Source organism: Dendronephthya gigantea, unplaced genomic scaffold, assembly GCF_004324835.1.
Source record: "Dendronephthya gigantea isolate DGI-Jeju-01 unplaced genomic scaffold, DenGig_1.0 000007F, whole genome shotgun sequence".
In the NCBI taxonomy this organism is placed as follows: domain Eukaryota; kingdom Metazoa; phylum Cnidaria; class Anthozoa; order Malacalcyonacea; family Nephtheidae; genus Dendronephthya; species Dendronephthya gigantea.
The window spans coordinates 1,116,945-1,140,681 of NW_021163017.1; the positions used below are offsets into that span (position 1 = coordinate 1,116,945).

Below are 23,737 nucleotides of genomic sequence, written 5' to 3' on the forward strand. Positions count from 1 at the left end.
CAGGAAAATATTGATCATCCAGTGTTAACGTAGGGTTTTGTGCCCAAAATCATGGTCAATATATCAGAATAAACCTATAAATTAGTGTTGTATGTTTAACGTTATCCAGTTTTTGGTCTTAAAGGGATCTTTTCAAAGACGTTCTTGACCCATACTCTTTGTGATAAATCGAAGGCAAGATGAATTTCTTAAACGAAACAGGAAGAAACTAACTGTATTAGTCTTTTTGGGATTCTTAGTTTATTCACTATCGTTTTTGGTGAGCAAAGTCCAACGCCGAACTGCATGGACAGGACCAACAAAGAAAGAAGTAAGTGAAAACTCAACCATTGATATGGTCAACGACTACTATCCCTTCGTAGATTTCAAACTCACAACTCCGAGAATCTCGCCTACAGTTGGAGCAATGAAAAATATTTTCATGATTGTGTTAGTGATGTCCGGCGCAAAGGGAAACAAGTTCAGAGAACGTCGCGAGGCCATCCGACAAACCTGGGGAAACCAAAGTACATGCGAACAACGGAAAGCGTCGCAAGATGAAAGATTAAAACACTTAAGATGGCTACTCGTATTTGTTGTTGGAAAAGCAGGAACTGGAACGAACGACGATGAATTGAATATCGCTGAAGCTCGACAACACAACGATATGTTGATTGGAAATATCACAGACAACTACATCAATCTTATTCTTAAAGTATACATGGGTCTGCTTTGGGCGAGCAAATTTGATGTAAATATACATTCAAAGCAGACGACGATGTTTACGTGCGCATACCGCGCTTGTTGGAGTATTTTGTGAACGCGAAATTTCCAAGACCATTTTACGGAGGCCTGATCTACCCTCGCAGCGAAGTGCATCGCAAAATTGGAGTAAAATGGACAATAAGTTATAAATATTATAGTGAAACATATTTTCCAGAGTTCAGTCGTGGCCCATTCTACATTTTATCAAGCGACCTTTTCGACAAATTGTTCAACTATGTTTACGTTAGAAAACCCTTCCACCTTGAGGATGTATATGTCGCTTTAGCGATGCATGATTCTAACATCAGCACAACTAACATTGACTCGTTCCAATTGTCATCGGAAATGGCTAGCTACGTACTAGAAGGAAACATACAAAACTGTGAAATGCTAAGTTGGATTGGATTCGGTCATTACATGGATCCAAAGGCGATTAAAAAACTTTATCTGCTTTTACAGTCGCATGTGTGTAAGGAAATTACATTGGATGTTGACTATCATCGTTGCAACAAGACTGGATGAGGTCTTTAATGTTAGGAAATTACCACTGGATGAGGTCTTTTAACTTTTACATAACTTTTAAACAGGTGGATTATCCTTGGCACGTTCCACTTGGCAAAAAATGACATTTTATCCCCAGGTTGTTTTCCTAAATGCCAGGGCCGGTTGTATCAAGCCCGTTTAGCTTAAACGGTGGTTAAGTTCAAAATACAAAGCGAATCTATCGTTTTATTCAAGAAGCAAACTAAATGTCTTTAACCTTAATACAAAGATTTGTTTACAACTGCATATTTAGTGCACAATATTCAAGTTTACTCATTCAAGAAGGCCTGTTTCAAACGTCGCATTTTGCATGTGCCGAATACAATTGCTTGAATTATCTGCATGCGAGATGCGACGTATGAAACAATTGAATCAGGGCTACCTTAAAGCTTCGGACTCAAATAAGAAAATAAATGTGTGTTATGCACTTATGCTTTCGCAAATATACCCATATTGAAGAACGAAAATTACGAAGTAAGACATTTAATGTCTATGAGCGTATAAAGGGAAAACTTTCCCCGTCAACAAAGGGCTACCCCCAGCGGTTCCGGTGCCCCTTGTCCCACGACTGTCGACATTGTTGATCAAGTCAAGGAGACATCTAATTAATCACGTCTTTCTTGATAAATACTGTTCTTTTAAAACTCTTCGGAAATTCATTAATGAGATTTATACCTAACCAAAATACATGGATAGGTCACATGCACATCCTGTATACCCCATACAAATAAGATTGCTGAATATGCAAACCAATCGCAAACACGAGTGCGTGCGTACGTGCGTACGCCATAGGCGTACGAGACAGGGGGACAGGGGGGGCAGTTGCCCCCCAAAAAATTTCGAGAATCAAGAAATACGGGCAAATTTCAGCCGAAACTTTGGGCAAACTGAAAGCTAAATCACATAGCTAAAATTTTTAAAACCAAATTTTGTAATATATATAACATATTTGTATTCTATTTCGCTATTTTTGTTGCACTTTCTTAAAAGCACATCAGCCGCTTTGCCAAATCTATTGTTACAAATCTGGTAAAAGTTATAATTCAGGCACATTGTATAATTCAAAAATTCAGGCAATTTTATTTGCCCCCCCCAAACGAAGTTGCACCCGTACGCCTATGGTGGCTGCTTTTATATTGATACCATCTATAGTGTTGCTAACAGATTTGCATATCTTTTAGAATCTTATCTATTTAAAAAGCAATTTCACAAATTGTTTACAACACTTGTGGTCGTGATGTATTCAATATACAATTGATTGAGTAATCAATACAACGCGGCCGTCCCTGCTGAAAACCTTGCTTGTTGCTTTAACGTAGGGTTTTGTGCCCAAAATCATGGTCAATATCGGGATACACCTATAAATTAGTGTTGTATGTTTAACGTTATCCAGTTTCTGGTCTTAAAGGGATCTTTTCACAGACGTTCTTGACCCTTTGTGAAAAATCGAAAGCAAGATGAGTCCTCTTAAACGAAACAGGAAGAAACTAGTTGTATTAGTCTTCTTCGGATTCTTAGTTTATTCACTATCGTTTTTGGAACGCAAAGACCAACGCCTATCTGCACGGACACGACCAACAAAGAAAGACGTAAGTGAAAACTCAACCATTGATATGGTTAACGACTATTATCCCTTCGTAGACTTCAAACTCACAGCTCCGAGAATTTCGCCTACAGTTGGAGCAATGAAAAATGTTTTCATGATTGTGTTAGTGATGTCCGGCGCAAAGGGAAACACGTTCAGAGAACGTCGCGAGGCCATCCGACAAACCTGGGGAAACCAAAGTGACTGCGAACAACGGGAAGCGTTGCAAGATGAAAGATTGAAACACTTAAGATGGCTACTCGTATTTGTTGTTGGAAAAGCAGGAACCGGAACGAACGACGATGAATTGAATATCGCTGAAGCTCGACAACACAACGATATGTTGATTGGAAATATCACAGACAACTACATCAATCTTATTCTTAAAGTATACATGGGTCTGCTTTGGGCGAGCAAATTTGATGTAAAATATACATTGAAAGCAGACGACGATGTTTACGTGCGCATACCGCGCCTGTTGGAGTATTTTGTGAACGCGAAATTTCCAAGACCATTTTACGGAGGCCTGATCTACCATCGTAGCAAAGTGCATCGCAAAATTGGAGTAAAATGGACAATAAGTTATAAATATTATGGTGAAACAAACTTTCCACGCTTCAGTCGTGGCCCATTCTACATTTTATCCAGCGACCTTTTCGAGAAATTGTTCAACTATGTTTACGTTAGAAAACCCTTCCACCTTGAGGATGTATATGTCGCTTTAGCGATGCATGATTTTAACATCAAGGCAACTAACATTAATTCGTTCCACTTGTCACCGACAATGCGTAGATACGTACTGCAAAGAAATATACAAATATGTAAAATGCTGAGTTGGATTGGATTCGGTCATTTCATGGATCCAAAGGCGATTAAAAAACTTCATCTGCTTTTACAGTCGCATGTGTGTAAGAAAGTTACATTGGATATTGACTATCATCGTTGCAACAAGACTGGATGAGGTCTTTATTGTTAGGAAATTACCACTGGATGAGGTCTTTTAACTTTTACATTAACTTTTACAGGATTATCCTTGGGCTTGGCACGTTCGACTGGAAAAAAAGTGGCATTTTATCCGTAGGTTGTTTTTTTAAATACCAAGGCCGGTTGTATTAAGCCCGTTTAGCTTAAACGGTGGTTAAGTTCAAAATAGAAAGCGTTTTATTCGTTTTATTCAAGAAGCAAACTAAATGTTTTTAACCTTAATACAAAGATTCTGTTTACAACTACATATTTAGTGCACAATATTCAAGTTTACTCATTCAAGAGGGGTGTAAGAGTGTTATTTAATTTTGACTTATCCGCCATTTAAGCTAAACGGGCTTGATACAACCGGCCCAGGGTCAGGGTTCGGTTGTATCAAGCTCGTTTAGCTTAAACGGTGGATAAATCCAAAATAGAAAGCAAGCTAGTCTATCATTTCATTCAACAAGTGAACTAAATGTTTTTGACCATAATACAAAGATACTGTTTACAACTACATATTCAGTGCATAATATTCAAATTGACTCATTTAAGAGAGATGTAAGAGTGTTATTTAAGTTTGACTTATCCACCGTTTAAGCTAAACGGGCTTGATGCAACCGGCCCCAGAAATGCTCGTGTGTAAATCAGTGAAAAGCGTAAAGTAAAGTAAAGTGTCGGACCTTTGAAATTCATTTATCACTATACCGTCTATACGAGCAGATAAAACTGTTACGTGATGCGTGTCAAATTAAACTGCTTTCCGAAACGGTAACTTGTCAAGGAAAATCTTTTTTTAGCATAGTGCTACACATGACGCCGACTGTGAACTCACCGACAAAGGAAATTTTCCTGTCCGTTTCGATTCAAAGGATATTTTTCCTGAGTGGAAACTAGCCTTAAGTTGAAAGGGAATCTTTTCTCGATGAGAAACTCTTCTTAAATTTGAATTTAGACGGATAAATCAGAGGAGATTCTGAAATATCAACACGGACAAGTGTAACAGTGCCCCAATTGTGATGAGATAATGTATCAGTGCAATATTGTGATTAGATAATTGAGAGCCTTGAACTCATGTATGTAGGGAGCAAAAGAATGAAATAAAATACACTTAGAAACTGGATTCAACGTGTGTGTGTCTCAGACAGCTCGGCCCATTACACAAGAAAGAAACAAGGGTAGCAGAAAATAATCAAAATGATTATCGTAATGATTACGACCCCTTTTTTAGCATTGCCCGATCCATCATAAGTGTAAATTTATCCACCCCATTCATATATTCAGACGGATTATTGCTATCAACTTTCCCGTCTAAGATAAGTTTGCGGTGACAATTTACTAGAAATTTTTTATTTAACTAAGCAATACTGATGCCTAATAACCGCAAACTCTGAAACTTTTCGAAACTTTTTAGAAACTGAAATACAAATTTGTAAGTTGTGTGATTTGGATGTTCGTGATGTGTGCACTTTGTTATTTCCTAACTATGTGCACTATTGCATAAAATCAACAAAATTCAAATGTTCTTTATTCACTTCATTTCTTAAATAAATCAACCTGTTTTACCTTACAGTAAATGCCACTGTACACTGTACGGTTATTAAACAGACTTAAAAAGGACACTGTACGGTTATTAAACAGACTTAAAAAGGACACTGTACGGTTATTAAACAGACTTAAAAAGGACACTGTACGGTTATTAAACAGACTTAAACGCTCCATCGTGATTATCGCTACTCTGGTTTAAATAAATGAAAGTAATCACCACACAAATTAAGATTAACTTTCACGACCCGGCCAACGTTTCGACACTCCGGTCTAGTGTCTTCATCATCCCGGATTATATACCTGGTTGCCGTGAACTCATTAACTTCCAATACTTCAACGTTATTGGAAAACGATAAAAAGCCAAATTTCGCGTATAAAGAAACCCCGCGCAGTCGCAGTGAACGAATAATGCATGCAATGTCATATATATACTCATATAAGACCTCCGCTGTTGGAGTCGCATCCATTGCGTCACCACTATCGGTTGTCGCTCTCTTATCCTGTTTCGAGGAAAGAGGCTCGTCTTCCAAATTTCACTATGGCGCCGTAGTTTTTGGCTTCTCGCATGTCTTGGATAACCACTCAGTTTTAATGGTCAAATGCTTGTCCTTTGTAAAGTCAGTGGCGTAGCCAGCTGGACAATTTAGTCATGCTATGCTAATATTTGGTGTCCATTGACTGTGAAAACAATGAATTTCTAAAGAAATGAATAATGATAATAATATAAAATTTGCATAGCATGACTAAATCGTCAGGCTGGCTACGCCACTGTGTAAAGTTGCAAGCATGTTTCGTGCTCATATACAAACATTAAGCAATATAACCATACTTTGGTTACGAAGTCAAATATTTTGACATGGATAAACCACGCTGTTTTAACTTTTGATTGTCAAATGCTTGTCAAATGCTTGTCGAATGCTTGTCAAATACTTGTCAAATGCTTGTCAAATGCTTGTCGTTTTTATGTTCTGAAATTAGCTGCGAATGTTGAAACATTCTAATGAATCCACCAAATGAAATACCATTTTCCTGAAATTGTAATTTGTGATCTGTGAAATCAGACTTGACTTCATTGCCGACCATAAGCAAATCGCACCGTGACCATTAGCTTCGTCTGGGCCACATATAACTAGCTTATGGCGAGGTAATACGCATTGCTCAAAGCATTCCATACCTGTGATATTTTAGCGACAACGGAAATGGTTGATATTAGGTTAAAGCTACGAATATAAGGTACAGTTATGTGCTTTTTAGACTAGAACAAAAATCATCATCATAGATTAACCTTAGTAAACATTTTGAAATACATTTTGAATAAACGACTTAGTAATTGTTGGCATAATAATGGAACACTATTGATAATTTGATATTGGAGACTGAAAGGAAACAACTTTAATGCCTTTACAAAATACTGCCTTTTCTTGATTCCTTTCGTGGGAATTTTATGGAAATTTAAACATGTTGTTTCTGGAATTTTTGTTGTTTGTGGAAATTCCAGCCTTGCTTGATGGAAATTTCAAATTTGAAAGTGGAAGCACTAAATCAAATTCTTTGTAACATCAGACTTCCGTGTTGACGTCATCATGAGAAAGCATACGCAGTACGCGAAAAACCTGGGAACGAGGATGGATGGATGGATCAGATTTAGAACTACAAGCGACAAGTGTATACTAGATGTTACTATTGCTGGAAAACTGCTGCCAGGCGTGCGGTGTTGAAATAGGCTAACCATAAATCTATTAAACTAAGCGCTCTCTTAATAAACTTAAATTTCGTAACCATCACGAATACGGCGAGATTTTGTGAATAGGAAAATCGGGCTCGTTTAAGTCTGGAAATAAATAAAAAGCTTTGCAATAGAAACACAACATATTTCTAGGAGCAACAACAATTCAATATTTCTTGATTGTTTTTTATCTTTATACATTTATATGAATATTTTACAAAAATAGACGAAATTTGCCTAGAATACCCTAAATGTCGCGATGTAGTCAAGCTTTTTTGCATACAAACTCAGATTTCAAGAAAGGGACATAATTTGGTATATCAATTTCTATTGTATCCGATCCTTTCGTTTTTCTCCTAGGGAAAGTTCGCGAATGTATTTTGTATAAAGTTACGCCTGTATTCAAAAAGCTCACTCGCACTCATTGAATGTGACATACAAATTTTGTTAATGCTGATCAATGAGAAAGTTTTCTCTGAATAGATGGAAAGACATAAGGTAAATCACTGAAAATCAAGCCCCTATTCGGCTGGAAATACTGACATTGAAACGTTATGAGAAGATAAAGATCTTCCACTCAATGAGTTTGAGTGAGCTCTTAGAATACCGGCGATAGTGTACGGCTCCACAGGGCATTCACGCGTGTACAGGAAGTGTTTTTTTTTTAAAAATATTTCTCACCCACGCCATACCAAATATTTATCATAGGTCACCGACAGTTAGCTTAAAAAGTTTAAACAGTTATAACGAAAAAGATATTCAAACAGAACACTATCGATGATTAATTTAATTTTATTATTATTGCAATGTCAATCTTTAGTTGCACCGTATTATTTTTCAAAGTCATGAGCAATAGGTTTAGTCAGTTATGCTTCCTCTTCCTCCTCTTCTTCCTCAAATTCTCCTTCTTCCTCAGCTGTGGCTTCTTGGTATTGTTGATATTCAGAAACCAAGTCGTTCATGTTGGATTCAGCCTGTTTGAAGAAAAACCAGCTTAATATTTAGGTTTGTCAAACGCGCACAAATTTTCAAAGCCGGCGTTTGCGTGATTATAAACCTGCTTTGTACCCGTGTCCAATAAAAATGTTTTTGTGTTTTGCAAAAAAACATTTACAGAAACTATCATGCTGAGTTTGCAATTCCTATTTGCTATAAGTATTAACATATCAAGAAAGCCTGAGGCTCTTGACAGTAAAAAAACAAACCTCAGTGAATTCCATTTCATCCATGCCCTCTCCTGTGTACCAATGCAAGAAAGCTTTTCGACGGAACATAGCTGTAAATTGCTCACTGATTCGTTTGAACAATTCTTGGATGGCTGTGCTGTTTCCTATAAAGGTACCAGACATCTTCAAACCTCTTGGTGGGATATCACAGACAGCAGTCTTCACGTTGTTTGGAATCCATTCCACGAAATAGGAGCTGTTCTTGTTTTGGACGTTCAGCATTTGCTCATCAACTTCCTTCATGGACATACGGCCACGGAACATAGCAGCAACTGTGAGGTATCGACCATGACGAGGATCGCAAGCTGCCATCATGTTTTTGGCATCAAACATTTGTTGGGTGAGTTCTGGAACAGTGAGTGCACGGTATTGAGATGAACCACGGCTGGTGAGAGGAGCAAAACCAGGCATGAAGAAATGAAGACGTGGGAATGGAACCATGTTGACAGCCAGTTTTCGCAAATCTGCATTCAACTGCAAGAAGAATGGATTGTTCAAACTAAATAAATTGTCCTGGTTACTAACTAGTGCTTTAAACTCTGCATTGGTAACTATTACTTTGCAAAGCAAGTACAGTTAAACATGAATTTAGCCTTACCTGTCCAGGGAATCGTAAGCATGTTGTAACACCACTCATGGTAGCAGAAACAAGATGGTTTAAGTCACCATATGTTGGTGTGGTAAGTTTCAGGGTTCGGAAACAGAGATCATAGAGAGCTTCATTGTCGATACAGAATGTCTCATCTGTGTTCTCAACAAGTTGATGTACAGACAGGGTGGCGTTGTATGGTTCAACTACTGTGTCAGAAACTTTAGGTGATGGTACCACACTGAATGTGGTCATTATTCTGTCGGGATATTCTTCACGGATTTTTGAAATTAAAAGAGTGCCCATTCCGGAGCCAGTTCCACCTCCAAGAGAATGTGTAAGTTGGAAACCTTGCAGGCAATCACATCCTTCAGATTCTTTTCTAACCACATCAAGAACAGAATCCACAAGCTCTGCTCCTTCTGTGTAATGTCCTTTAGCCCAGTTATTTCCAGCCCCACTTTGGCCTAAGACCATCCAATATATATATATTTTAAAATACATTTTATTTTATATATTATGTACATTTTTTATTTGGTAAAATTAGGCTAGTGTAATATGGTGTTTCACTAAACGAAAAGTGCAAACCACTCAGTTCTATTCCACAGCATTGGCAAGGGGGGGGGGGCTTTTCAGCACCCCCCCCTGTGGGACTTCCTATATTTTCCCCACTCAACACAGTAATCTGCCCCCCTACCTCATATGTCCCTGCTAACAAATGCCACTTTCTGGCATTAAGAAAACTTGCTGTTTGGTGTTAGATAGATACTCAAAATAATTTCTGAATCAGACAGATTCAATATCGGATTCAATATATCACTGGATCGATAAAGGAAGGCGGCCGGAAAGTAAACAGATTTATATTGGATACCAAAAATATATTTGCAAGAGAAGTGTTTAGTCAAACACTTAAACCCGGGCAATTGCGATCTCATTTGAGAGACACTCGTATTCAAGGACAAGATGCTTAAATGTTTGCATTTTAACTTAATAGTTTAATCCCATGGAACGAATGAATTGCTTTCGAAATCTAATCATGGAGTTGACTGTTGAGGCTGTTGACAACTTGACATGGTGCAAACATAAATTAGTATCCACCGGTTTCGCGCGCGCGAATTCTTATGTACTTAAAAGTTAAAAACCTTACCGAATACAAAATTATCCGGCTTGAAAATCTGTCCGAACGGTCCTGAACGTACAGAATCCATCGTTCCCGGCTCCAAATCGACCAAAACTGCTCTGGGAACATATTTCCCGCCTGAAAGAAAAGGACAAAAGATAACGGCTCAGCGTTGCACTGTAGCAAATTAATTGCCCCTCGGCAAATTGCATTTTGAGAAGAAAGTTTGTACTTTTAAACATTATACAATAGCTGTATTGAAGATCAAAATTTCTCACCTGTCGCCTCGTTGTAATAAACGTTTATTCTTTCAAGTTGAAGGTCGGAATCGCCATGATACGTGCCGGTCGGATCAACGCCATGCTCGTCCGAGATGACTTCCCAGAACTACGATAAAGATGGAACGAAAATTTATTACATTTCACGTTAATGTTAATAATCAATCGTTCTAATTGCAATCAGAAGAGAAGCCTACCTTCGCTCCGATTTGATTTCCACACTGGCCTGCTTGAAGATGAACGATTTCTCTCATTTCGATAACAAATTAACTGAAGTAAAAAGATAACTGAACACTGCACCTCTCAACAATTGTAACGGTTTGTTGGCTTGGCGATTGCAAGTTGTGTATTTTCATCCGTTTGAATGTTAATAATTGACTACGAATTAAATATTAATCGGAGAACGGGCCAATGGCGGGCTAGCGCCAAGCCGCGCGCGCGGTATAAGTCGTCGACACAATATGACTAGGCAAAACTAGGCAATATTAATGACACCTGTCACCAGGCGCTAAAAACCTTGTGATTAAAACAACATAGCAACGCGAGTGGTTTGAAGCGATTGGCTTAGCCAAATAATATCAAATCAGCCTTGAGGTTGCCTGATGAAATTTTGGAAAGATCCCTTGAGGTTGCCTAATGAAAGATAGCAGAATTATTGAGAAGGCATATACAAAAGCTGAACTTTACTTCTAACAGAAATCACAACTCCCTACTAATTACTTAGTTAGGGTCACCATTCACCAAACATAGACATACAAAATATGGAAGGTGGCAAGAGCATTGCACTGGCATTGCAAAAGCATAGGTTCGATTCCTGCCAGAGGACCGATAGTTGACTCATTTTCCCATCAAATGTTCCTGGCTTGAATTTGTGTGTATAAGTGATATAGTGTGTATAAGTGATAATTCCACTTGAAATTAAGGCCCTTTGAACCTCTAGAATTTACTTGCATTGAGCAAAGTGACAAAATCATAAAGAAAATATGAAATGTTCAACATTTTAATTGGTATATAATAAATATTAATTGGAACACTAGCTAGTGTTAAATTCAAAAGTTTATCCCATTTCAATTTTATCATATAATTATTTTCTTAAATTGGGTTAGTTATTGATATTCAATTAGCTTCCTCTTCTTCCGGGTCCTCTTCCTCAAATTCTTCTTCTTCCTCAGCTGTAGCTTCTTGGTATTGTTGATATTCAGAAACCAAGTCATTCATGTTTGATTCAGCCTGAAAACCCCCCAAAATTATTCATAAAGAATTTTATAATGATGAATAAATGAAAGGTGATATCTACCTCAGTGAATTCCATTTCATCCATGCCCTCTCCTGTGTACCAATGCAAGAAAGCTTTGCGACGGAACATAGCAGTGAACTGCTCGCTGATTCGTTTGAATAACTCTTGGATGGCTGTGCTGTTTCCTATAAAGGTACCAGACATCTTCAAACCCTTTGGTGGGATATCACAGACAGCAGTCTTCACATTGTTCGGAATCCATTCCACAAAATAGGAGCTGTTCTTGTTTTGGACGTTCAGCATTTGCTCATCGACTTCCTTCATGGACATACGGCCACGGAACATTGTAGCAGCTGTGAGATATCGACCATGACGAGGATCACAAGCTGCCATCATGTTTTTGGAATCAAACATCTGCTGGGTGAGTTCTGCCACAGTGAGTGCTTGGTATTGGGCTGAACCACGGCTGGTGAGTGGGGCAAAGCCAGGCATGAAGAAATGAAGTCGGGGGAATGGTACCATGTTGACAGCAAGCTTTCGCAAGTCTGCATTCAGCTATTAATTTAGAAAATAACTCAGCTCTAGAAATTAGTCTACAAATTAATTCAATGCAAGGCATATCCAAATCATCTGAGAATCATTGAGCTCTTACCTGACCAGGGAATCTTAGGCAGGTGGTCACACCACTCATGGTAGCTGAAACAAGGTGATTCAAGTCACCATAAGTGGGTGTGGGCAATTTCAAGGTTCGGAAACAGATATCATAGAGAGCTTCATTGTCAATGCAATAGGTTTCATCTGTGTTTTCAATGAGTTGATGGACAGAGAGAGTTGCATTATATGGCTCAACAACAGTGTCTGAGACTTTGGGTGATGGTACCACACTATACGAGCACATGATTCTGTCAGGATATTCTTCACGGATTTTTGAAATTAACAGGGTACCCATTCCAGAGCCAGTTCCACCTCCAAGAGAATGTGTGAGTTGAAATCCTTGCAGGCAATCGCATCCTTCAGATTCTTTACGGACAACGTCGAGAACAGAGTCTATAAGTTCAGCTCCTTCGGTGTAATGTCCTTTGGCCCAGTTATTTCCAGCCCCACTTTGGCCTAAAACCATTCAACACACACATAACTAAGAGCAGTAGAGGTTTATAAATGAGGGCAGTACAATTAAAAGTTTCTATCGTATTATTATCTAAAGTGTTCATGTTTAGAATCAAGAGTTTATGAAATTAAAACATCCTGATAAAGTGATAATATAAATCGATGTTGCGCTTCGATTTAGATTAAATACCAATGGTTGTCAGTCGGATTTATTAACCCAGAGTTGGATTAATCTTGGATTAACTCGTGTCACGAATTAAAGACAATATCATTCAAGAGCTTCCGCTTTTGAACTAAAGTTTTTTAACACCCACCGAATACAAAGTTGTCTGGTCTAAAAATCTGTCCAAATGGTCCTGAGCGCACCGAATCCATCGTTCCCGGTTCCAAATCGACCAGACAAGCTCTGGGGACATATTTTCCACCTGAAACGGACAAAAAACACCCGAGAAATTTAATTTTGATAATTTTAAAGATCACGAACATTCTGAAAATATTTGTATCAAGAATTTACATAGAGATTATACAAGCGAAACTGCACCTGACGCCTCGTTGTAATAGACATTAATTCTTTCGAGTTGAAGGTCGGAATGGCCACTGTATACCCCAGTGGGATCTATGCCATGCTCGCCAGAGATCACCTCCCAAAACTAAGACGAAAAATATTTTACAGGAAAATTCTTGCGAAATGTCAATATCGCTGATAATATGGGTGTATATAAATTGTTACAAAATTTCTCACAAAATTTGCTACATTGACTGTTCTTTTGCCACTCACTAACCTACCTTCGCTCCGATTTGGTTACCACACTGTCCGGCTTGAAGGTGTACGATTTCCCTCATGTTAAAAGATTATATTACAGCATTCAACGATGAACGATAAAAATATAGTATGTCAGTGCTGGCTGCCTGTCAGATTTAAATGTCCACTCGAGGGGGGACCTTCTTCGCCACCCAAGAAGAACACGTGATGTCGTGATCGGATGTCGCAAACTGCAAGTACGTCCCCTGAATCTCCGGGCAATTTCCATATATTGCATCTACACTTGAAAAACTCGACGAGTGCGTCAAAAAACACACGACGATTGCCATGGTCACGGCGACATATCATGAGAGAATGTCGCCGAAAACACTGGACTGAAATATAATTTAGTTTAAACAGCGGAAGTTGACTCTCACGAAAACATTTCGCAATGAGCATGTTATTCTAGTGCAATCGCCCCTTTGTAGAAATAAATGTTTGGCTATGAACGAATAATACGAAATTAGAGATATCTAAAATCATGAAACCATGTATAATATTCTTCTTTTAAAAAATAGGCTCGACTACTCCCGACTGAGAACTCGAATGGTATATTGGCATCCTGCAGAGCGTCTCTGAACCCTTGGGGATCTCATCTCGAAGCCGTGTCGAGGTCATGACCCAACACGATCGTGCCACGTGGCGCAACTTAGCTTCAAACATTCTAGTCCTCAGAGCTCTTCTGGCGCGCGGTTTATCTAGGGTGCAACGCCCTAACCAGACCGCGTGTAAGTAGGGCCTTGGGTACGAGATTTGAAAATGAGCTAGGAGCCAAGGTTCCCCAAAACAAAATTGGTTCATCATCTTGAAAAAGATCCTTGATGATCTTATTGATTATATTTGGTGTTGATATAGTCTCCAATTAAATTGAAAATAAGGTCGTCATCGATTATCTCTCAAAATAGGTCAATAATTATATGTCAAACATTAAAATTCTATCTACATCATACACTTTCTCAATAAAGAGTCGTACGTCAATTGCTCACAATTTCCTCTTCGTCTTTTGATTTCTTATCGTCGGGTTTCATCGCTGGGAAAAGCAGTACTTCCTACAAATAGGAGTGGGAGGTTAATTTTCTTGAAACCGATGGAGTGTAACTTCTACACCCTCTTTCTCACCAAACGTAGCGGTGTAGACTTAAAAATCTGGCCTCTAAAAAATTTTACTGAAAACTTTTAACTACAGTCATAAGAAGGTATAAATAGAAAAGAAAGGTTTTTTGGTCAATTTCATCAGCATTTAGCCAATTATACGTTCATTACGTTGATATACTTGAACCAGCTATTCGAAAATATTAGCTGACTTTCTTAAGCTTCATATAATGAAAGGAAAACTAGAATTTTCCTCACCTTGATATTGTTCGAGTCTGTTAGGAACATACAAAGGCGATCAATCCCAAGTCCCCACCCGGCTGTGGGGGGAAGACCATACTCTAAAGCTGTACAGAAATTTTCATCCACCATCTGAGCTTCATCGTCGCCTGCAGCCTTATCCTGTAAGTAATAAATAATGAAAATGAGCTTTTTAAGAAGCAGCAAACTCCTTGAAGTATTTCCAGAAATTTTAACTTGCATACGGTATCTATCTTGAACAAAATATTTGAGACCAAGAGTACACGAGATATGTATTAGCGATGGTATTTTCTCTCAATAATAAGTTTATTATCGTAAACATTACCGCAGCTTGTTGTTGGAATCTCTCTCGTTGAACGACTGGATCGTTCAACTCTGTATAAGCATTACAAATTTCCTTTGTACAGACAAACAGTTCAAATCTTTCAGTTAAACCAGGAATGGATCTGTGCCTGAAAGAAAGACCATTAAAGGTAAGTTAAAACTATTTTAATCTGATAATAGCAGACCTTGACAATGACGTCAAGAAGTTTGATGAAGAGAAGAAGTCAAAAAGAAGTCTCATTAGCTCGTCAGTTCCACGCTCGTCAGTTAGACTACCACTGTACATACCATTTGGACAGAGGGCTCATAATGACAGGATGCTCAATGATGAACGTTGGATTGATACATTGACTTTCCAAGAATTCCCCAACAAGCTGACGAGAAATTATACAAGCAAAGATCACAATAATGTATAGTAACACTGTAGAAAATGTATTGCAAACATCACATTGCAACAACAAAGAATAGAATAAGCCTTTAAGATATTGCTCTGTTTGGATTTTGTATTGGATCGATTCATTTCAATGTTCGTCTATTCTTGCGTATGTATGTAAAATGGCAAAACCTAATCCTAACGTTTTTAGTGACAGGAATCAGATTATGATATCATCATTTTTTATCAGCCCCGAAAGATGGTAATATGAAATGATTTTCATCATTTTCCCGACACTGAAAAAGAAATGGGAAAGTACATGGGAATGACGGCGAAAACCAACCTTATCTAAAAGCCGAGCAACAGTTCTTGGAGATGGACAATCCACTTCGTGTTTGACACAAAGATCATCAAAGAACTTGCGAGCCTCTGGAAAAAGATAATAAAAATTCAAACTTTGATAAAACTGTTCCAGCTATAAGAGCCAAATAACCTAAGGAGTTTTGATATTTTTCTCTGCAGGGAAACTTAGTTGGATCGTGAAGTTTGCTAAGATTACTAAAACAATACGGTACTGCTGTTCCCAAGGCATGAAACAGACATCACTATAAGCCTTACAGTGGATCTGCGATTATCTTGGGTTGTGTTTACTCTCACCTTACCAGATATAGCATACTCTGCATGAATGACAGAGCAACTTGCCCAGGTGGTAAGGTTATCGATATTTAATTGTGAAAATAATATAATTTCATAAAAGCAGACCATCATCCAAATCATTTTCCTCAAATATAGTAGAAATCCAAGCAAGGAGAACTTTTGCAGCTCTGTTAGACCACCATACTAGCATGCATAAACAGAGGCCTAACCAATAACCATTGGGTCATCTTACACACCTTCGGTACCAAATGTTGTTGGTGATGGTATCTTGACTTTCAAAACCTTCTCCAGCTCTGAGATCATGGAAACCCTTTTGAATGGTGGTGTGAAATCAACCTCCATTGGTGCCCCCAGCTCTGCGTCAGTCTGGTTTGCATGGTATTTGATCTTGTAACCACCAGTCACATGTTTAACCATGCCTGACACCATTGTTTCAGTGAGTTCCATAAGATCTTTATAGTCAGCATAGGCCATGTAAAATTCACATGTTGTGAACTCTGGGTTGTGGGTAAGGTCAATACCTGAACATAGAAATCATGGTTATAAATGCACACCCATTGTTCAGCAAATAGTAAATAATTTAAGGGATAATAAAAACATTACTACCAAACTATTATGACAATTAAGTCTGAGTATAAGACCAGATTTTACTAAGTTAATGATGCATTTTTCATTATATTCCATACTTACTTTCATTTCTAAACTGACGGCCTATCTCGTAGACCCTATCTAAGCCACCAACAACGCACATCTGCAAGAAATGAATGCCAATTGCTGAATGCATCAGAAATACACAAATATCACACTCAAATTGCAAGGATAAGTTATCAAATTCTTCAATAGTATTGCTGTAAAACTGATGTTCCCAAGGCATGAAACAGCCATCACAAGTTGAAAAATGTGAAGCTGGGATTAACTTGGGAATTTATCTCACCTTACCAGATATAGTTTATCCCACATGAATTTAGCAGGAAACTTGCCCAGGTGGTAAGGTACAGTCCACATATGTATGTTTAGTGTGTCTCCTGATAACTCTCATAGTGTAGGTTTCATAGAAAGAGATTTTTACCTTATGATACAATTCAGGAGCAACTCTCATGTAGAGATCCATATTTAAATCATTGTGATGAGTTATGAAAGGTTTGGCTGTCGCTCCACCAGCAATCATGTTCATCATTGGTGTTTCAATCTAAAATACCAACACCTTGGATTAACGATAATCAATAAAGTGTTACCAGAATAGCAGATTAAAGAGCATAGCACAATAATGTGCTCAGCAATATAAATTTTTACACTCACCTCTAAAAATCCTAGATTATCTAAAAATTTCCTAACATAGTTGATTATCTTTGCTCGCGTCAAAAATTTTTCACGAACATGGTCATTCAAAATCAGGTCGAGGTATCGCTGTCGGAATCGGGTTTCCTGTGACGAGAAATTGAGAATGCTTGTGTTTAAAGAGTGTTCTGACACAAGGGAGAAATTGTCCAAAAAAATTAACCAATCTTTGTTAAGGCTCAAATATAGTACAGAATGCAGGAAATGTTAAACCAACCTTATCCTTCAAGCCATAATGAAGGTGAGGCAACATATGCAAGCAAGGCGATAATAACGTCACTGACAATGGCATAATACTCAGTTCTCCCTTTTTTGTTTTGCCTGGACAAAAAAAATATGATTTTACTACCTGAGAACACAACACACATGATATTCTTTTGCTCAGTGTATGCAACCCTTTTCATGTCAATTTTTGAAAAAGAAGTTGCACCTGGTTTTCCTTTAACTCCTATGATATCGCCCCTCCGAAGATTTCCATGTACTTCCGCAAAATCTTGTTCAGATACTCTAAGAATAGTAATAATTAACAATAAGAATAATATTAATTAATAATAAGAATAGTAATAATTAATAATAAGAACAGGCCTCAAAACATTTAGTTTACTTGTTGAATAAAATGACAGTTTTGCTTTCTATTTTGATGTTAACCACTGTTTAAGCAAAACAGGCTTGATACAACCAGCCCCTGCTGTAAAGTTCATAGTGAAGTTCTATGTCCAGTTAAACTAGAACCATACCATACCTAGCATCTGCCATAACTTGCAACTTTGTTCCTTCACCACGGAGATCATAAAATATCAATTTCGCTCCTTGCAACCGTTTGGCATGTACTCTCCCTAAATGCCAGGAAACACTTAGTTATAAGTTGAAAGTAGAATTGAGTAGTAGAGTTGAGTGTGAAAAGTGAAAGCAACTACAGTTCAAGCGGCAAAAATAATTAATTTACGTCCATAATCACAATGACCACATGCTCAGATGCAGATAATTTTGGTAATTCTTTTTTTTGTGTGAAGGTACCACCATCACCAAGAATTTTTTTTAGTAAACCAAGACCTATTTTGGGTCAAGTCTTAAAGTAATGTCACCAGCTTGTCCCACAAACTCTCCACAAGTTTGGATTCGTTTGTTCTATTTGCTGGGATTATAATATTGGCCTGTTTATAAATGAATATGTTACCATGAAACACATCATTGTTAAGTTGTAAACAGGCCTTCAAATGCATCCTACGATTCCTATGTATACCTATTCATGATCACCTGCATTTTACAATAGTCTGTCATATCACAGCCTTAAAGAGGGGGGAAAGGGGGTATAGTGGCCTCTTCACATCAGTTCTGCTCATAACATTGTAGGATTCCATGATTTTGTAAAGCATAGTATCATTTTCTGATTCTCGTTTATCATACCTGCAACTGAAACAACCTCCTCCAGCCATGTTCCCTCCTCACAACCACTGTATCTCTCAATAAATTCTTGCAAAGACACAGAAACATGGAATTTGTGTGGATATGGTGATGTATCGCTTTGCTTCTGGCTTGCAATAGCAAGACTTCGAATTTCAAAGTATTTCTACAATCATATTGAAGAAATATATTTAGTGAATGATATTCCATTATTTTAAGAAGGCATGACCACTATGAAGCTCATGACCATTAAGTGTTTCTTGTAAAGTATCATGTAAACCTGATCTAGTATTGGTTGGATAACTGCAGTAACTGCTGTGATGTTAGTGTGCTCAGCATTTTTTTTATAAGAATCAGTCCTGACCTAATTTTCTTTAGCATTTTTTTTATAAGAATCAGTCATGACCTAATTTTCTGCATACACATGTATAGATAAGAATAAAGATTGTCTCGGTAAACAAGTTCAAGACTAGCCCCTTGGCTGCTGACATCCTGTGAACAATTCTCAAGATACATGTATGTGACAGATCACATGATGCTCAGAAGGTCAATACATTGTTATGTTTGGAATGTAAATACTTTGATTCTTACATTGGGGTCTAAAGTTTCATCTAATTCATCAGTTTTCTTTTCCTTTGCCTTGACTTCATTACCCTGCAAAGAAAATAAAAGACAATGTCACTGAACCGAACAGGTCAGGTGCTGTTGGTAGAACAGTGTCGAACAAAATGTTTTAAACACAAGGCCATTCTTGGAAATGGCAAAGTGAAGTCAGAGAAATTAAAACTTGATTTAAGTGCTACTGCTTTTCTATGTAGAGACATGTCAAATAACAAAATCTTCTTTCAAAAGAACTGTCTGTGAGTTTGTTGATACAGTAAAATATAATGTCCACTCTGCTTGGCTTGTTTATTTAAGTAATTCTAAAATTTTAGTCAAAGCAGTTTGGTTCCCAAAATAAGGACCAGAACCATACCCCATAAAATCATTCAGTACTTCATAAAATGTCAGTATTTGAAAACCTGGACAAGCAAGACGCATTTACACTTTAACAGGGCCTTAATTGTAGTTTTTTCATCTAAATAGTTTGTCCTAAGCTCACAAGATAAGTGGCCTGTCTGAACCTGTCCATATACCTACATACGACCACACACCAAAACCAACCACTATGAATATTCAATGTTTACAATTTAAAAAAACCCGATTAATTTAATTTAAGCCCCAATATCTAAAATGTTTCACAATGAAATGTTTCACATGTGAAATTTGACCGTTACAAAACAACATAATACATAACATACACTCTTTTCAGCTGATTTTGCCTCTTTTTCTTTCGCCTTTTTCTCGGCTTTCAAGCGTCGTTTTATTTCACTACAAAACAGAAATAGCACCACAGCTAAGCGCCACGGAAGCATAGAAACTAAACGAATACGTATAACGGAAGAAAAAGGGCTAAAAGCACTCACTTTTTGCTTAATTTCTCTTCGCCTTCGCCGGCGTCTGCCATGCTTGCAAATAACCGTGAACTAAAGACCACGTGTATTTCAGCTGAACTTCTCGTGCTGTTGTTTGTCGACAACGCCCGAGCGTTTGCAGAAAGGCAACGCAAAAAACAGCGGTACATTCACTGTAAACGATGCCGAATTTCGGTCAGGAAACGTGACACATTTGAATCATTTGGAGATATTTTTTCCCTGCATTTTAGTTGCTGGCGAAAGTTACATGGCGGTTATCATTGGAAATATTCTTGATATCTTCCGGAAGTGTTCGGAATTGCTTCGGAAAACATTCGGATATTTTGCCCACACGACGATACACCGTTCTGGGTCACAGCTGGATTACAGGAATGATGCAAGCGCGAAAATTATTTTTTTGGAATTTGTCAAGTCAGGTGTTTTCTCTAGCTTGGACTTCCTCCATACAGACCTCCAGGTCACGCTCGAATCCAGGCAAAAACAGGAGATTCTGTGTGCGCATGATCGAAGAGGTGATGCAAGCGCAAAACGTCAGGAGTTTCCCTTGGACATGTTGCGCTCGATCGAGTTTAGGTGAAATTAGGGTGGAAACAGGAGGTTAATTACTCCGTGTCCATCGGCAGAATCCCTGAGATTCAAAGTCAATAAGTCAATATATTGAGAATTTTTTTCCAGAAGTATCCTCAGCGATATGAAATATTACGTCTGTTTTAATCTGAAACTGCGGAGAAAGCGAAAGTTTCGGGATTTGAACTTCAATCTATTGGTATCTAGACTAACACACTACTTTACCAATTGAACTATCGCGCCAGAAAGCATGATATTTTCTTTCTGCAAAAACGCATCTTGTCTATCCTGCTATCGATACGTTGACCAAAATAGCCTAATATAACTAGCCATTTCTTGCTAAAATGACGTGACAAATATTTTATTAAGATTAACATGCCATTTAGTATATAATGGCTGTTAAATGATTCCAATAAGTATCCTGTCGTTATGAAACCATTGTATGTAAATTTAGTTTTTTTTAACTGCAAGAATTCCTAATAAAATTCCAAATTCTAAATATCAGAAAGACGAGTTATGATTACTTATGCTCATAAGCCAAGGTTATAAAATGCTATAGTACGATCAAGAACGATCGATATATTTATAAAACACTCACCACACAAGGGATTTTAAACGTTTCGTGACAATTTCGAGTGTTATTACACGTAAAACTACACTATCAAATATCATAGAGCACTCGACCTTATAAAGAATTCTCTAGCCTTAAAAAATAATCCTAAATAACTGTAGATACTGTCCCGCGGAGATTAAAATGTTTTCCCTTCATTTTCTAATCTTGCTCTGCACTTTTACCATGTATTTATCGCTCGGGACCAGGAATGTGTTGAGCGCACAATCCGGGCAAAACGCGAGCAGCGTTGTTCTTGTTCTTGGGGGAAATGGCTTTATTGGCAGCTCGCTGGTGGCAAAGTTGCTCTTGATGGACGGATACAAGGTGACGACTTTGAATCGAGGACGCCATTATTTCGACTCTGGGTCCCGGATTGACACGCATGTGAGACGAATCGTCTGTGATCGCGCAAACATTTACATCTGTTCGGAGCTCGTTAACTCGACGGAATTTTACGACGCGGTCGTAGATTATTCTTCATTTTATATGGAAGATATTCAGGTATATCAAGTTTCGTTGAACAGTTATCTAAGGCCCAATCGCGGTTCACACGACATCAGATAAATTAGAAAAGTTATTATTCCTCAAACCTCGACAATTTTATTTATCGCAGTTCTCAGCATAAATTGTAGATTCCGTGTAACGTAAAGTTCTTTCAACGAAAACACATAAATCATCGAAAAAAGGAAAATAATAAGCACGATTCTGATAGGCCAATACTGCCACTAATCATAGTTATAACTAATGACGCTAATCATGCTAATTTTTTCTAACGGTAGTTTGCTTAATTTGAAGGATATTTTACAGATATTACGGGGACGATTTGAACGCTATATTTACATAAGCTCGGACTCTGTGTACGAAGTGTGCATAAAGAATCCCCACGGGGGACCTAGCCGGGAGGAAGATGCCATTAGACCACGCGACCCGCGTGAACGACACGAAATAAATATGGCAGATTACTACAGCCACCAGAAACTAGGCTGCGAAGAGGTTCTTCAAAATGAACGAAAGTTGAATGGCATAAACTACGTCAGCCTTCGCCTGCCTTACGTCATTGGGCCACGTGACACGACAGACCGGTTTTGGAATTATCAAATCTGGTTATTGACGCACCAACTGGATGGGTCTTTGGGTCCGGTACACTTAAATCCAAACATAAATAAACTTCTCAACTTTGTCTATTCGGAAGATGTCTCAGATTTGATTGCGAAGCTTTTAGAAGTTGAACTGGATGTTTATAACGAGGCATATAATGTAGCATTTAAACCGGTCACCCTTGAGAGATTCCTCGGTATAATGGCGGGATCTTTAGGAGTAGATGTGGTCTTCAATAGGACAGATGAAGCGAATTTACACTGGTATCCACCGATGACCCATGGCTCCACGAGTACAGCTAAAGTCATACAGAAATTAAACTGGAAGCCCTCTTCTCTTGAGACGGCTATAAGAAGTTCGTGCGAGTTTTATCAGAGGGCAATGTCCGTTTGGAAATATAAAATTCGACGCGACCGTATACTACAAAGATATCTACCAAATAAGGTGCTAAGAGAAAGGTTCTTGAAAGACCAATTGAACGATGTTTCTCGAGAAGAACTTTGAAAAAGCTATGAACATTGATTCAGTAAATTCTATTTGAAACACATTGATAATTTTGGCCCCAGCCGTGGCAGCATGACCCTGGGCCTGAGTAAGCCATCAGACACTGTTAATGTATCGTATTTCCCCGTAAGCGTCGACTTTATATAGGTAGTTTAGGCAGAGAAAACTTCAACGAACTGAGGCAATACAGTCAGTCTAGTCAGTACTCCGTCAAAACAAAAAGTCGACCTGTATTTGCAATTCAAGTCTTTTTTTCATCCTAAATTTTAACATAGAAATATTATTGTTCCACATTTAATTATGGTGAATTCTAAAATAAAGGTTTTTCAATTTCGATTAGTATATAAGTTTGTTCCGTTCGTGTTGACCATCGATATGAATGAACGTGGATCATGCAGCTTGTGAAGCTATTCCGATTGTTTTATGCTTCTACTGAACTATATGCAGATCATTGGCACGCAAAGCCAATCAGAAAATCTGGAGTACAAAAATGGCGGCGAGTGCTTTTAAAATTTAACTTCTGAACAACTGAAATGCGCGCTCCAGGTTTATTTAAAGCTCAG

The 23,737-nt window shown here is 38.0% G+C and overlaps 5 protein-coding genes, 1 non-coding gene and 1 pseudogene across 6 annotated transcripts; 3 read left to right on the plus strand and 4 right to left on the minus strand.

The window, feature by feature from the left end:
* The first annotated feature begins 203 nt into the window (after positions 1–203).
* On the plus strand, positions 204–1,311 carry LOC114517054 (annotated as a pseudogene).
* A 1,268-nt stretch (positions 1,312–2,579) lies between these two features.
* LOC114517051 (beta-1,3-galactosyltransferase 1-like) lies at positions 2,580–3,969 on the plus strand. The gene has a single exon (XM_028536693.1). It carries the CDS (start codon positions 2,745–2,747, stop codon positions 3,831–3,833), a length of 1,089 nt encoding a protein of 362 aa, XP_028392494.1. The 5' UTR covers positions 2,580–2,744; the 3' UTR covers positions 3,834–3,969.
* A 3,813-nt stretch (positions 3,970–7,782) lies between these two features.
* Positions 7,783–10,664, minus strand: LOC114517252 (tubulin beta-4B chain). The gene is made up of 6 exons (XM_028536918.1): positions 10,520–10,664; positions 10,323–10,431; positions 10,072–10,182; positions 8,934–9,391; positions 8,315–8,809; positions 7,783–8,083 (listed from the first exon to the last, which is right to left on the minus strand). The coding sequence occupies exons 1-6, from the start codon at positions 10,574–10,576 to the stop codon at positions 7,976–7,978; spliced, it is 1,338 nt and encodes a 445-aa protein (XP_028392719.1). The 5' UTR covers positions 10,577–10,664; the 3' UTR covers positions 7,783–7,975.
* A 644-nt stretch (positions 10,665–11,308) lies between these two features.
* LOC114517251 (tubulin beta chain-like) lies at positions 11,309–13,770 on the minus strand. The gene is made up of 6 exons (XM_028536916.1): positions 13,453–13,770; positions 13,208–13,316; positions 12,981–13,091; positions 12,212–12,669; positions 11,620–12,114; positions 11,309–11,552 (listed from the first exon to the last, which is right to left on the minus strand). Exons 1-6 carry the CDS (start codon positions 13,507–13,509, stop codon positions 11,439–11,441), a joined length of 1,344 nt encoding a protein of 447 aa, XP_028392717.1. The 5' UTR covers positions 13,510–13,770; the 3' UTR covers positions 11,309–11,438.
* Positions 13,771–14,273: 503 nt separating this feature from the next.
* Positions 14,274–20,681, minus strand: LOC114517250 (lysine--tRNA ligase-like). The gene is made up of 16 exons (XM_028536915.1): positions 20,384–20,681; positions 20,219–20,288; positions 19,509–19,571; positions 18,921–19,083; positions 18,256–18,349; positions 17,944–18,020; positions 17,731–17,834; positions 17,475–17,600; positions 17,245–17,364; positions 16,866–16,926; positions 16,412–16,696; positions 15,862–15,947; positions 15,434–15,519; positions 15,147–15,273; positions 14,819–14,962; positions 14,274–14,517 (listed from the first exon to the last, which is right to left on the minus strand). The coding sequence occupies exons 1-16, from the start codon at positions 20,539–20,541 to the stop codon at positions 14,443–14,445; spliced, it is 1,839 nt and encodes a 612-aa protein (XP_028392716.1). The 5' UTR covers positions 20,542–20,681; the 3' UTR covers positions 14,274–14,442.
* Positions 15,734–15,810, minus strand: LOC114517400. Its single transcript, XR_003686381.1, has one exon. It is a non-coding gene; the product is annotated as a small nucleolar RNA SNORD96 family (small nucleolar RNA).
* A 1,074-nt stretch (positions 20,682–21,755) lies between the features above and the next one.
* LOC114517155 lies at positions 21,756–23,174 on the plus strand. Its single transcript, XM_028536814.1, has 2 exons — positions 21,756–21,956; positions 22,368–23,174. Exons 1-2 carry the CDS (start codon positions 21,756–21,758, stop codon positions 23,172–23,174), a joined length of 1,008 nt encoding a protein of 335 aa, XP_028392615.1.
* Positions 23,175–23,737: the final 563 nt, after the last annotated feature.